Source organism: Odontesthes bonariensis, chromosome 18 (assembly GCF_027942865.1).
Source record: "Odontesthes bonariensis isolate fOdoBon6 chromosome 18, fOdoBon6.hap1, whole genome shotgun sequence".
In the NCBI taxonomy this organism is placed as follows: Eukaryota; Metazoa; Chordata; class Actinopteri; order Atheriniformes; family Atherinopsidae; genus Odontesthes; species Odontesthes bonariensis.
Window position 1 is genome coordinate 20,628,813 of NC_134523.1, and position 15,040 is coordinate 20,643,852.

The 15,040-nt window shown below is 40.1% G+C and overlaps 2 protein-coding genes across 3 annotated transcripts; one reads left to right on the forward strand and one right to left on the reverse strand.

Annotated features, from left to right (window-relative positions):
- The first annotated feature begins 394 nt into the window (after nt 1-394).
- LOC142367859 (E3 ubiquitin-protein ligase RING2-A-like) lies at nt 395-9,318 on the forward strand. Of its 2 annotated transcripts, none has more exons than XM_075449875.1 (7): nt 395-689; nt 2,557-2,658; nt 4,519-4,679; nt 4,756-4,980; nt 6,018-6,335; nt 6,854-7,109; nt 7,693-9,318. In XM_075449875.1, exons 2-7 carry the CDS (start codon nt 2,581-2,583, stop codon nt 7,858-7,860), a joined length of 1,206 nt encoding a protein of 401 aa, XP_075305990.1. In that variant the 5' UTR covers nt 395-689; nt 2,557-2,580; the 3' UTR covers nt 7,861-9,318. The 2 variants fall into 2 exon arrangements, with proteins under 2 accessions (XP_075305990.1, XP_075305991.1); XM_075449876.1 differs by having other exon boundaries at nt 4,756-4,971.
- A 1,608-nt stretch (nt 9,319-10,926) lies between these two features.
- Nucleotides 10,927-15,020, reverse strand: rps18 (ribosomal protein S18). The gene is made up of 6 exons (XM_075449861.1): nt 14,943-15,020; nt 14,059-14,157; nt 13,289-13,375; nt 12,348-12,449; nt 12,016-12,107; nt 10,927-11,050 (listed from the first exon to the last, which is right to left on the reverse strand). Exons 1-6 carry the CDS (start codon nt 14,943-14,945, stop codon nt 10,975-10,977), a joined length of 459 nt encoding a protein of 152 aa, XP_075305976.1. The 5' UTR covers nt 14,946-15,020; the 3' UTR covers nt 10,927-10,974.
- Between the last annotated feature and the right edge of the window lie 20 nt (nt 15,021-15,040).

Here is a 15,040-nt window from a genome sequence, read left to right on the forward strand (position 1 = left end):
CATGTCAATAAACAAAAGGTTTAACAGGTAGGGATTGGATTTGTTTCTATGACTTACAAAGTTTGGTGACTTACAGACAAACTGCTGTCTGTAATTAAAGGAGTAACCCTCTGCATCTGGATAGCTAAAAGCATCACAGGCACTAGCAACCAGATATTTTATATCCAGTTCTCCACCAATTGTTGCACTGTTGTTATGCTAAATATATAAATGTATCAAGCATAATGCACAAGTAATTTAAGGCATTACTAACAGAAGGAAATTAACTTTTAAAAGGGCCCGTTTTAAAACATTTAAGTCATGTATGATCTATTGCAATACATCAGTTGTCCGCCGGGGGTCAGTGGTGCTTAGAGGGGTTACGCAGCAGCCGGGGTGGCGGAGAGTTGTTCCGGGGAGAAGAAGAACAGAACGAAGTAAGATGGCTACAGCTAGTGCTAGCTAACCGTTGATGATCGGAAAATGTTACGCTCTTGATCAGTTTGGTGTGCATAGTCTCCAAATAGAACTTAGACAGAGATAAAGAAAAAAAATCCGCTACCGACTCTTTTTAGTACCGGGCTAGAAATAAGCACTGGAGTGTGCTGTTGGAGTAATTTAGTGAGTAGTTTTTCAGAAGCCTGTGTGTGTTTGTGGAGCGGGAGGGGTTCGTGTCTCCTCCGGTCAGCTGTCCGTCAGATAAACGTCAGGTGAGTCTTTACCTAGATCCACTGCTCAAACTCCTCCCTAGGTTTATGTTTACATGGATGAATGAATTATTGTTTACACTTAATTTGCAAAATCTACGGTGGAGAAAAGTTTGCAAACTTATTAAATGGTGTAAATCGTGATGAAGTCTCAGCTTTGTCTTTGCTGGAAGTTGAATCCTCCCCCGTCCGTAAGTCTCCTATTATAATATGACTTGAATAGTTTATTGGGTTGCTGTAATGGTGAGTAAGTTCTCCTCTAAGCTGTATTCAAGCTGTGAGTAAGTGCTTGCATTAAATATAATAAGTTTACATACCCCACAGAGCACATTTAAAATCAACAAAAGCTATGCAGTGAGCTGAAAGGCTTGGATTGTTATCAAGGCCAAATAGTTTAAATAGAAGTATTAGGGAGATCTAAATGGGACAGGCGGGTATTTCCACAGTTTTAAGAAAATGACTTGTTATTTTAGAGTGTGAAATAAGGAACAAGATCAGAAGAGGAGAACCTTACTGATAATGGACATCTGGGTGATTGTACATTGATGGTTTAGCCTACAGAGACTTTGAATTTCTGACATTGCCATTCAGACTAATCCACGTACAAGTAATATATATATATATATGTGTATGCGTGTGTGTGTATATATTCTTTGAGAGTCAAACTGTTTGCTGACCATGTCATTGAGTTGATATGTCTCTCCTGAAGACACATTTGAAAACCCTTTGCTTTGTGATAAGACGCTTTATCACCCTGAAAAATGTCACCAAACCCCCTTTTGATTGATGGAATTAGAAAAGGGTCCAAGTTTTAAATGTACACCATTGCATTTACTACAGAGTTAATGGCTGCCACCTTCCCTGGTCCTTTACCTAACATCAGCCTCATATCATCAATGATTATGAAAGTTTGCTTGTTGACTTCAGGCTGTCATCTTTATCTGTTTCATTGGACCTGCTCCAAACAAATGTTCCAGCATCATCTCCTTGTCTGATACAGATTGGTGATCCAGCTCTGAATATCACTTTCATCCAATCATCCACAGTCCATGACTGCTTCTCTTTAGCCCACCGTAACCTTGATTTCTTCCATTTCTGGATGGAAGTCTTATTTTCTGTGGTCGGTTTCTTTTTGGTTTGATGACCAACATTAGATCCTGTTTGGAGGTGTAACCTAGTAGTGATAGTTTATGCAATATTCTAAGTTTTTTTTAATCAGCAGTCAGAGTAGCTTTTATCTCACTGAAACTTATTAACAAATGGGGCGTGTCCATCATCACTTTAAAACACTTAACTTCTTGGATTTGAGTGTGATTTTAAAACATTTCTAGTAAGACAACATTAAGACGCGTCCACATAAAAAGTGCATCTCAAACTACCCTGTCGAGATGTATTTATTCAGTCTGGTTTCTTACTCAGATTCTAGAAGTAATAACTTCTTGTACAACATTTTGATTTCGATAAAGCATAATAAAAAGTGTGATTTTCAGCTTTTATTGTGTTTGGTAAAGATCCTATGACAGGGCAAAAAAAAACAAAAAACGTGTCCAAATATAGTTTCTACTGATGCAGTCGCTGTCAAAATTTTCAGAGGTTGAATAAGTTTGCTTGCTACTACATGGCTTTATGATTTTAATAAGATACAGCTTATAGATACAGCCACTGATTTAGGAGGCAATTATGAAATTGTAACAGAGGATATGAATGGGAAGAAAATTGACTTGTACATAGATAGAGAAGCATATATGTATGCTGTATGTTTTTTTTTTTTTTTTAAAGTGAAAAATACATTCAATTGGTCTAAATGTGTATATTTTTATTACTAAGAAATCTGAATAGTTTGTCTGTGTTTTTATCTCTCTTGGTCCAGTGAGGATTGTGGGAAACGGCAGCCATGGCAGCTCCTGTAAACGTCCAGACTCCCAGTAAAACCTGGGAGCTGAGTCTCTATGAGCTACACAGGAGCCCTCAGGTAAATCTGTGTGCATACCTGTCTTTAAAATGTCTGGAGCATTGTTTGACAGTCGTAAGACCTGGGGTTTTCCAGCTAAATTTAACAGAATTGTAACAAGGCACGAAAATCTCTGAAAAACAAGAAACGTGGGTGGAAGAAAGCAGTCATTGGAAGGGGTAAACCTTTATATTGTTCTCTTTTTGAATTATAGAAGTCTGAAAAGGGAGATGCGGGTATGAGAGGCAGATTCGTGCATATGTTATCTCCAGTTAAAGGGTTCATATGTGGTTTTTGAGTTCCAGTTACAGAACTGGGGAAGACATGTCAGGTCCTCACAAATATTCTGTTAGGAGGGCAAACATTTGTGTGTGGCCACAGGACTTAACTGCAGATTATTTACATATTGACAGCAATTTTAAAATGGACAACAGGGATGTAACTATTGGTAATGGAAGATTGAGATATTTCAAAACTGTGAATATGTGTGTGTATATATTTTGTGATGTGGTATTTAGCTGTTAATCCAGTTTTTCTAAACAAGTTCCACATAGTTTGGTGCTAATTCTAAGGAATGGTCAAGATTTAGAGAAAAATAAAAGGAAATTAAGTATTGGATAACTTAAAACTTGTTTAAGTAATAACCTAAGTTATTACTTTGAAATCATGAAACGGGAAAAAAAATCATTCAAATTGTTACATTTTGCCCAGTGTTCAGTCGTTGCTGGAGAATAGTGGTGCAACGGATCATAATTGATCCGTGATCCAAACGGATTTCTCTCTACGGTTCAGTACATACGTGGTCCGCGGATTGGTTGACGAAATAAATAAATAAATAAGGACGCGTGTTTATGTATCATAAAGTTGCATGTATGGGCACATTTTGGCTTCCCTGTCACATACAATGATGATGGACGAAGGGTGGTGGATAAAACAATTACGGTATGTCGGCATTGTGGCACGAGAAAGCCATATGAGAGTGGAAATACATCCAGCATGGCAGCGCATTTGAAGCGCCATCATCCTGGCATGTTAGCTCCTGCGTCAGGCTCCAAGACGAGTGCTGCGCATCAACCACTAATCGCAGCAACATTTAAACACCCTTTAGCAGCAGAATCTGACAGGGCCAAAGCTATAACAAATGCTATCGGAGTGTTTATAGCTGCAGACATGAGGCCATACTCTGTTGCGCAAAACAAGGTGTTTAAACATCTGCTCAATGTGCTTGAGCCACGTTATGAAATTCCCTCGCGCACCCACTTCAGTGAAAAGATCGTGCCAAGTCTGTATGAGCAGGAAAAGTTACAAATTGTTATGGAATTGTCCCAGGCTACTTCTGTTGTGCTAACCACAGACGGGTGGACCTCCAGAACAACAGAAAGCTATGTAACTGTGACCGCTCACTATATCACAGCGAACTGGGAGATGCGAAGCCCTGTGCTACAGACACTATGAGAGTCACACAAGCTCCAATCTAGCGCAGGGACTGGTGAAAGTGTCATGTCTTGTATTGTACTTTAATTTGTATTCATATTATTAATTTCATTTAAGCATTGAATCGACATCTTGGGTTACATGTTTTATTTAGTGAACAAAAAAGGTTGCAGTTCTACTAAATAAATGTAAAGCAAAGTTATATTTTTGTCTAGTTTTTCTGCTGATCCGAAAAATGATCCGATCCGTGACTCAAAACCGTGATACGATCCGAACCGTCAGTTTTTTGATCCGTTGCACCACTACTGGAGAACCTCTGAATGTTGACTTACTCCAGGTTTTGTCTAATGACCAAAAATAAAATATGTTATTGAACCTGTGCTAAATGTTTTCAGTTGTCATTTGTAGTCGCAGTTTCATATTGTGGATGATTTTGTGTGTGTCCAGGAGGCCATTGTGGATGGGACGGAGGTGGCGGTGTCCCCTCGCTCGCTGCACAGTGAGCTGATGTGCCCCATCTGTCTGGACATGCTGAAGAACACGATGACCACCAAAGAGTGTCTGCACCGCTTCTGCTCTGAATGCATCGTCACTGCGCTGCGATCTGGGTGAGCATCGTTTCTTAAAAGTACGATGCAGCACACTGAAAAAGATGCAAGTTGGGAATGATTTCTCCCTCCTCAGGAACAAGGAGTGTCCGACTTGCAGGAAGAAACTGGTCTCCAGACGTTCACTTCGCAGAGATTCGAACTTTGACGCCTTGATCTCAAAGATTTACCCGAGTCGCGACGAGTACGAGGCCCATCAGCGCAGCGTCCTCGAGCGGCTCAACAGGCTGCACAACAAGGAAGCCCTGAGCTCCAGCATTGAGGAGGGGCTCCGCCAGCAGGCTCGCTACAGGTCCGAGAGGTTGGATGGGGAGGGCATGCTGCTGGGGCTTTTATCACAGATCTGTTTTTAATCTCACACGTCTAACTATTGAGACTAATATGTCAACACTTTTTATTCTGACTTCATCTACGTTTAATATCTATTATTGAATAATTTCAGGCAGTGTAGCAAATTCGTGACTAATTCCTGGCAGAGTTGTTTTATTATTCTTATTATTAATGATACCCTGGTCAGTAATGTCAATAAAGTCCTGAATTAATGTGAATAATTCCTCGTTCCCAATTCTAATAAGTACAGGCTTGATTATCTCATGTTATTAAGATAACTAACTACTTCCGATGTACTTTAAATCAAATCCAGATCCATGGTCATGTTCTTTTTTTAGGTAATTAGACAAATGAAAGAGGGTAACTGATATGATGACAGAAAAGTAAAGCCATCCAGAGGGCAATTTGGCCTGAGATAGCCAACGCAGGAATAGCCAATCAAAGTGAGCTCTTGTCATTTCAGCCCAAAACAGGTTCAGCTTTTTTTGTTATGCGTTTGTCAAACTGTCACCATTAAAGGCAGCAGAATGATCTAATATAAGCCCCTGTCAGTATCACACTTATGGGGGCACAGACTCTCAATCTCTTGATTACTTTGACAGTCAAGAAAACATAGAAATCTGGACATTCTCTGGCAGGTTCTACATCTTCTCTCTGGTACTTCCATGTGGGTTTAAAGAGGTTTTATTATTGATCCATGTATCTTTTGTCTCCTCAACAGCTCTCCGACACGTCCTTTTTGGGTTTTTTTGTCCTGCTGTCGGTTTCTGTTTCAGACAGTCTCCCGTAATTTCACCATAATTATGGGTGCAGACTAAATTCTTCTGTTTCCCCCTCAAATGTCCGAGGTTGTTGTATAGTAAAACCTGAAGTACAGAACAGTTTGAGACAAAACGTGCTTTTCGTCAGTCACAGAAGCATCAGACACACACAGCAAGTGAATAATGAATATAGTGATAGAAAAAAAAGTAAGACTCTGGTACGTGTGTGTTTACCACCTCTTTGTAGGAACCACCGGGTGAAGAAGCCCACTCAGGAAAGTGACAACACCACCTTCAGTGGCGGGGAGGATAATGGCGACTCCCGCTCACACCTGTCTCATGACTCGGGACAGGTGACCCCCCATCCCCGCGATCAAACTCCCCCAGAGGCCGGACCGAGCCGCAAGCGGCGGCGTGTCTCTGATGACGGCTCTGGGCCCGAGGCGGACAGTGAGAGCCCGACTCCTCCTCTGAGGCGCCATAAGGAGGGGCCGGCCTCAGAAATCGAGCTGGTTTTCAGACCACACCCACAGCTCGTCCAGGCCCAGGACTACAACCAGACCAGGTGATTTGACCTCCTCTTACTTTGAACAGGGGCCCTTTTCATGTGCATGTTTCAAAACATCTTTAGTACTTTGGCAGGTAAAATGCTCCTTTGACCCCATCTGAGACTGAATTATAATGGTCACCTCTATGATCCAGGCTTGGTAGTAATACAGCTTTAAATTTTACAGCCAAAGAGACAAATATTTCAGTGGAGACCAAAAGCAGAGGTAAAACAAACTTATTATTGGACTCAGATTCTGCAGATGAAGGATTATGTGTCAGTACTACATCTGCAAGTTTATGCATAATTTCCCATATATTCCTTGCACATTACCATGAGTTACAAAAAACAAAGATGGCTGCCAAATTACAAACTCAAGGCTTCAAAACAGGCAGTGACATCAGCAGTGGCAGTGTATATCTTTTTATAAATAACTCATCTTTATGTCTCTGCTGCCCCCAAGTGACCAAAAGGAGAAAAAACAATCATAAATATCATCGATCTTCATGTTTCATAAATTTTCTTTCTTCTTTTAGATATGTGAAGACGACGGCCAATGCCACAGTGGACCATCTCTCAAAATACCTTGCTCTGCGCATTGCCCTTGAGGACAGACGGACTGACGGAGAGGTGGAGGACAGAGGGAGAGAGGAGGCAGGAAAAGAAGAGAGAGGAGCTGAGGGAGGAGGTGATAGTGGAGGAACATCAAGGGGCGGAGAGGGGACAACCCTGACCAACATCAGTGAGAAGCAGTACACCATTTACATCACAACAAGGGGAGGACAGTTCTCTGTGAGTAATAAAACCCCGTTACGATGTGCCTCATATCCTGGATTTACTGTCGAATAGGACAAAACTATTCAAGTTAATCTGCTTGTTTTTCTTGAACCTGAAGAAGTTAGTGTTTTGTAGTTTTGAGCATTTATGCCATTCAACTGTATTTATTGGTGGTTCATTTTTGGTTTAACAGTTTACTGTTAATTCATTTAACAATCCTACCACTTACCCAGTAATTCAGTACATTTTTTCTCTTGGTTTTTATTTAAATTTGAACTATTTATCCATTACCTGTATCCAACTGGTTACACACATGTGTGACGTCACACATTGGTTTATTTGCTCACATTTTGTTTTGGCTGTTGCAGTGTTGGGTCTTTTGAAAGCTGAGATTATGTGAGAGTAGTGGATCTGTAAATTGAGAGCCTTGACAGTTAACGTGTGGCACCACCCTCTGGCATACTCCTTAATTCTTTCATTCACTTTTCTTTAAGAAGGGCCGTGTTTGATCTGAAACCCCATCAAGCCTGTGTGTTGCTGGCATTTTTAGCACCTCCTGTTGTTAATCCACCCACAACTGTTTTGCCCCATCTCTCAGACGCTCAATGGCTCTTTGACGCTGGAGTTGGTCAACGAGAAATACTGGAAGGTCAGGAAGCCCTTAGAGCTTTACTATGCTCCAACCAAGGAGCAGCAGCAACCACAACCACCACAGCAACAGCAGCAGCCCCAGCAGAAGTCCCCACCCTCACAGAAGGAGGCATGAGGAAGAGCAGTGGGCTGCTTTTTTTCCCCTCCACCTCACCTCACCCCACCTGTTTATAACCACATCCTCTATCAGCCACAACAAGATTATTATCAGCATCTTTTTTTCTTTTCTTAAAAAACTAGCATTAAGCTGAAATGATCAAACTTCATTTATAGACTGAACTTCTAATTATGTTTTTTTTGTGGAACAAATTTGACCTGAATTGATGGACGATTTATCAACAAAGAAAAAAGTAAAACCAACAAATCACAGACTAACAGCTCGTGACCCCCCTCTGATGGTTAGTTGGTTATACATTCGGATCACCCATTTTACTCCTATGGCTGCTGGACAAAAAGATGGAAAAGTGGAGTTCTTTTGTTTTCCATCAGCTGCATTCTTTTCGTGGTGAAAACAACACTGCAAAGCATCTGCATGTACTAACAACTTTCTTTAAACTGCTGGCGATAAAATAGCAAGTTTTCTCTCTCAATTGGTCACTCTTTCCAAACACATTGATTTCATTTCTTTTTGCATTTTATCATTAACAAGTTACCAGTAAATGTGGAAATGAGTGGAAAGTTTTGACAGATGTCACACTTTCTACAAAAGGTCGATTTTAAAAAATCTGGAGTTTGTAAGATTTGTTATAACTTGCTTTCATCATGGTCGCGATTAGTCAGAAGCATCTTTTGAGCTGTCCTTATTTTTAGAAACTGCCGTGTCAAATAGCTTTTTTTAAACCTCTCCTTTGTTTCCTTTTTTTTTTTTTTCTCAGATTCACTAGTGACTTGAGAGTCCTTCTGTTTTTGGTTCCGAGCATATTTATTTTGTGGAAATGCATTCGTTGTGACTTTTGATTTAGATTCACTTTCATAATGACAGAATTTAAGCATAAGCTTTCCTATTTCATCATTTCTTGGCACAAATAAGTTTGGATAAGTGACTGCAGGTATCTGACCAGCTACACTTACATGAAAATCACTGGTATTTTTTTTTTTTTTTGCTTCCATCATTTTAAGTTTGACTTTAAACCCTTTCTTGCAATATCTTACAAATACTGATCAAACTAATCAGAGCAAGACATGTCCGTCTGAGATCTATTCATGAAATCATTTTTAATTCTTCTTAACGTGCGACTTTCAGGATTACTGTGAGATAGCTTCTCACTACATGCACTCAGCTTGTGGTCTTACTTAAGGAGAACTATTTAACTAATACTATTTAACAGAAACCGATGTGACTGTTACGGTTCAAATAAGTGAACAAGAGCTGATCATTGTCTGACAGCGTTTCAGAACACAGGTGACTGCACGTATGAGGAGCAATATTTTATTTTTCTCCTAAAGATCATGTGGTTTTGTTTTCTGTTCCACTTTACATGCATATGATATCCATTGCCAATTTTGCTTGTACATTCTTTGTAATTCAATTAGACATAAGCAGGAAATTAAAACTTACCGGTGAAATGTTTATTTCCAGTCTTTGAATATGTGAGTCCCATTTTCCACCTTAACGTGGAGCAGATTTGGTGTTTTCCAGCTTTGTTCTCACTAATTCCGAAGTTTTTATTTGCATGAAAAACTTTTCCTCCAACAAAGTGTAGCCTTCAAGGTATTTAATCTTAGTAGAGTCAACCATTCTCTCCTCCTGCAGCCATAATTCTTCCTACTTCAGTTTATACGACATTTGTATAAGCAACATTTATTTTCCTCTTGGATATGAAATTGGACCTTTTGTCAGCAATGCAAAATAAATCGTAAAATTGAAATTGTACTAAAATTGAAGTGTTTTAAAAGATGCTTTTAATGTCAATACTTTATGCCAAATCTCCCTCTCTACTTAATTCTTCCAACACATTAGGGCACTTTCCCCCTGGCGCCGTTTGGTTCGGACCAGGTCTGCTTTGGGCAGGTGTGGAAGCTCATCCGTATTCTGGTCGGACCAAAAAAAAAAAAAACCTGGGTCTTGGTTCACTTGCAAATTAAGCCTACAGACTATCTGTCAAACCAAAGAGATGAAGTGACATGGAGTAAAGTCCATTCTGGATAGAGAAAAACAAAGATAACAGCACGAAGCAGAAGTAACCAAAGAGAGTGGAGTAGTTGGTGAAAGGACTATACATATATATATACACATATATATATATATATATATATATACACACACACCTGTTGCATGTGACTAGGGTTATTGTTTGTTGTGAACAATTCGGCTGAAGGGGATGGATTTCCGCTTTTGGTCCTGGTCAACTCTAGCCTGGCGGACGTGTCCGCATCTCGATGAGATGGTGGTCTGGGAACTAGGTGTGCATTTTCTCGTATGAGGCGTGGTTTACGAATGCCTAGAGCCGTTTATTGGGCGCTACAAATGTCTATCAAATGGCGTCTGGTTCTTCCCATGCTGCTTTGCACGAGATTCATAGCCAATTGTATCACTTATACCAGATGACGTATGTAGAGTGACAGAAATTCGACGAAAAAGACGCTTTGCTCTTTTTTTAAAAGTAAACTTGCGTTCTAAGCTACTTAAAACACTTTCTAAGGCTGCATCGAACGGTAACGTTGTGTCCGCTGCCATGTTGGATTAACACTCTACAAGCTTCGGTGTCGCGCATAGATGTCGTCATCGTCTCCCCCCCCCCCCCGGTTCTGTGATTGGTTCCCTAACTCAGGCAAAAATAAGGGCGGTGGTTTCCAGGCTGCCTTTGCAGTGCGAATGAAATTGCGCGCAAAGCAGCATGGGAATTCCCAGGCTACGTCAACCCATAAGCTGGGTTCTTCTTCCTCGTGCTTTTATTCAGCTTACCTTTCGGCGCCACAAACAAGCCGCTGTTGTAACTGCGTCACGTTGTCCAGGCGGTTTGGGCCCCTTTCAAAATTGTGAAAGTAAACCAAACGAAATAAAGGTGTGAAATTTTGGGGCATTCCTCGGACTGTCCGGGTGTGAAAACAACCATTGTTTGTGCAAAATTCGCCATTATTCGAAGCCTCCATAAAATACCGTAACAAACTGAACGTAGCAACTCCGCACCTAAGATATACCCCATTGTTTTACAGGAAGAATGAAAGCCAGACAAGTGGATTTCTGTGAACTGTGGTGTTTTATTGAAACAAAGGAAAGCAGAGGGGTTTACTTCTTCTTGGACACACCGACAGTGCGACCACGACGACCGGTGGTCTTGGTGTGCTGACCACGCACACGCAGACTGCAGGGGCAAAAGCGGAATAAAGCAAATGTTAAGACAAATTTGATACAAACTAGTATGATTACTTAAGCTAGAAGAAAGACAAATGATCTCCTGTACCAAATGCAGAAGCCACTTTCACTTTTAACACATTCTGATTTGTGCATGTTCTTGTGAGAAAAAAAAAAGAAAAAAAAACTTCAGCTCAGCTCTGCTAAAGGCTCCACACACATGAAAGAGACTCAGGATGTTACAGAACAGGACAAACAAGAATGACGGTATACATTTCATAACTAAATAAAATCTTAAACTAAGTTATGTCAAATAAATGCTTTAACAGTGAAATTAGCGTAATCATATTCTTACAACAATCTTTCTATCAAACAGATATAACTATTAAAAACAAATAGTTTTTTCTGAAATTTGACTGAAAGCAATTTTCCATGCTGGGTGAATCAGAGATGAACTAGTTTCAGTGCACGTTCACACTCATGCACTTCCATAAATTCCAGAGAAGCCCAGTTTTCAAGTGAGAAAAATGTTTGTGTGTGAATATAAAGGTTTAACAAAACATTTATAATCAGCCGGCTCAGTGTGGACCGAGCACTCACAGTCCAAACAGTCTGTAAGCAAACATTCACAGATAAACAATTCAAGTTTTTCCAGGACAGGCTGTCTCTGCACCACATTTCCTCTGTTTATCCTGAAGTGTGACTGTCATCTTAGTCCTATGAAGCAGGAAGAACTGTTCTTCAAGGCCTCAAACCCCCACAGAAACACCACAGCCAGCAGAGGTATTTGAATACCAATAGTTGCAACAGCATCCCAAAACTTTTGCTTTGTCATTCAATACCAACTCTAACATGCCCGATATGTGGCTTTCAAATAGTTCAAGTTCCGGTAAACAAGAGGATCTTTTGGTGCAGAGCTGATGGTTCATTTCACTGAACAAACTCATTCAAACTGAGAATTTGATCAGATCTTACCCCCAGAAGTGCCTGAGACCACGGTGAGCCCTGATCTTCTTCAGCCTCTCCAGATCTTCTCTCAGCTTGTTGTCCAGACCGTTGGCAAGGACCTGAATCAAGACAAAGTGACAGAATTTTATGAGATTTGCCTCAGACAAGCTTATTCCCTCAAATACTTTGGCATTAATACAGAGCTGAACCATCTACTCGGCGTGGAAGCTCAGTTTCATATCCATGAGACATTACAACAGTTTGTTTTGTACTGTGTGACATTCATGATTATGGATTCACCTACAGTCAAACTGAATAAACAGAAGGCAAACACATGCACATCACATGTGGTCACCTACCTGGCTGTATTTGCCATCCTTGACATCTTTCTGCCTGTTGAGGAACCAGTCTGGAATTTTGTACTGCCGAGGGTTCTGCATGATGGTTATAACACGCTCAACCTGAAAAACAAAAATAATAGTTTAATACATGAAAAAGAAATGTACCAAAATAAAAATGTGTAAATACAATTGATCTAAAGAGAAGGGAAACACTGAATGGAAAGAAGCCGGTCAGGAAAACATACATGTCGAAATATCAGTAAACATTTGCTGCCTGTTATAGTCAAAGTTAGGATGAGGTAATTATATCTTTATAGGACGAACAATATGGACTTGTGATAGACTTGCAAAAATGACAAAGTTTTACAGGAAAACTGTTTTGATGGTACAATTAGTAAAATACATTAACTTTCTTGAGTCAGGAGTCAGCAAATACTTAAAATTGCTCTCTGTTCAGGTCTTTTATATAATTTATCTTTGGAATCAATACCCCCCTGCATTTTTTTTTAAATAAGATACTTAGTATCATACAACATGGGTTATAAATGTAGCCAATAACTTGAGTTGGATTTTGAATCTAAATGCTACTGAACACCATCCTGCTGCTCAGGCAGAAGCACTGTTGTTGAAACAGTTTTTGTCAAAGACCACAGTGCAAAAAGAAAGTTTGTCTTCTTCGTATTCAAAAATTGTTTTGATTACTCTGCAGTCCAATGTCTATACCAACAGTAATAATTTCAAACTGCAGTTGGTTGCTCTATGCAGCTCACAGGGCTGCATTCACAGGTGCAAACTGAAATACCCTTTAGAGACGGTCTTTGTTTACAACGTTTGCAGCCATTTTTATATGCAGTTTTTTTGCAACAACATTTGGACTGATGATCGCATTCATTTTAAAATTTCTAACTTATTCCAAGCATCGACCAATAAAACACACCGTTAGATCCAAGCTCGCTTACCTCTTCCTCAGTCAGCTCTCCAGCCCTCTTGCTGAGGTCAATGTCAGCCTTTCTCAAGACGACATGGGCGTAACGTCTGCCAACACCCTTTGACCAGAAAGTGACATTCATGTTAATATTGGACACAGAATCAAGAATGTCAAAACAGATCTCCGGGGAAGAAATTTCTTCTAAAAAGGGTCCTGGTATGAAGGCAACGGCCCTTTTAAGTTGTACCACAGGTATAGTTGTTAACCATTACACACTGACACTATAGACTCCAACCAGCTGTGGGCATGTGAGCTTCAGGACACTGCTCACAAGAAATCAAAGCAATAAAGTATTAATCTCTGACCTTTTCACAGCACTTAACTACTACAACAAAAATAAAAAAAAATAAACACTCAAACCCTACAGAAATGTGTGACATGGAGAGATTTAGTGTTAATATACCTGAAGCAGTTTCCTGGTTTGACTGTAAACTCAGCATGACAATGCCAAGGGTTCGGCAGGCACTGACTGAATGGAGCGACCCTCTTCAGTAGATTTAATTAACCTAATCTGCCCTGAACCTTAGAGCTCAGTGGGAACGTAGCAGACCTGGGTCTGAAATAATATTTTAGCTTGTGGAAAAACAGCTTCAGGTCATAAAGTTCTGGGTGGTCAAAAGGCACCTTCAAGTAACCAACAAACCCATATTAAGATTCAATACAAGAATGTGATACATTCGGTTGCCCTTTAATGTTAAACAGTCAAAAATAAATGCATAACTACCGTGACAACAAGATTACCTTGATGGCAGTGATGGCGAAGGCGATCTTCCGCCTTCCATCAATGTTCGTGTTGAGAACACGAAGGATGTGCTGGAACTTCTCAGGGATAACCAGAGACTAAAAGCATCAAACAAAACACATCAACGGATATGCAATGGTCTCCTACCAGAGTTGAAAGACAATTACAAAAAGTATTTAGTTGAATACTTTACTAGCCACTCTCAAAACAGAAAGCTCAGAGTACAAAGTTAAAGTGGTGCATACAGGTTGCACTAAATTCGCCAAGCACGGACTGTGTGGTGCTCATGTCTGTTCAGACTACAGACTCTATTGACAATTGTAAAACAACAAACATTCAGTATATTCAACATTTACACTGTTTACTGTACAAGTAACACGAAATAGGATCGGTATATGTTTAAAAGTTAACGTTGGAAAGTTGGCATAGCCAAATGAACGTTATATCTTTAGACAAGCCGCCAACCCGGTGACACCAATATGTAGCCTCAACACTGGGGGATGTCTGAGCTAGGTTAGCGTTCACAATCCACCGCGTTTTTCATGAACACCTAATTGAAATGTAGACACTGCCAATACAAAAGCCCCTGCATGGTTAAACCTATACTTTTATCGTTCTTATTAAACACGTGCACATAAGAAGAAAATAACCAGAGCATTCACGGTGATTAGCTTTAGCAGTCACCATCGTTTAGTTCAGCGGTAACATCCAAGTTGCATTAATATTTCAATTATTATCCCCATTATATCAACAATTCCACATAATTCTGCTTACACATAAAGTATAAAGTTTAGTCTATGTCTAAGAACTACATACAAACGAGATTAAACCTGGATGATTATAGATTTTAAAACTACTCCAGGATGGCAAAAAAGACACTCACCATCTTGGAAGCGAGTTCCTTGCGAAGAGGAAGTCACAACGTTCTCGCGAGAGTTTCCGCTGTTTCTGAACGGAAGTAGGTCCTTCATTTTTAATCTG

Excerpts from the sequence above, each read along its gene's own strand:
- LOC142367859 (XM_075449875.1), top strand. The coding sequence starts at position 2,581 with ATGGCAGCTCCTGTAAACGTCCAGACTCCCAGTAAAACCTGGGAGCTG. Across the intron at positions 4,981-6,017 it reads GCTCGCTACAGGTCCGAGAG|GAACCACCGGGTGAAGAAGC; the intron begins GTTGGATGGGGA and ends ACCTCTTTGTAG. Across the intron at positions 7,110-7,692 it reads CAAGGGGAGGACAGTTCTCT|ACGCTCAATGGCTCTTTGAC; the intron begins GTGAGTAATAAA and ends CCCATCTCTCAG.
- rps18 (XM_075449861.1), bottom strand. Across the intron at positions 12,450-13,288 it reads GAGAGCTGACTGAGGAAGAG|GTTGAGCGTGTTATAACCAT; the intron begins GTAAGCGAGCTT and ends TTTGTTTTTCAG. Across the intron at positions 12,108-12,347 it reads AGGATGGCAAATACAGCCAG|GTCCTTGCCAACGGTCTGGA; the intron begins GTAGGTGACCAC and ends GTCTTGATTCAG.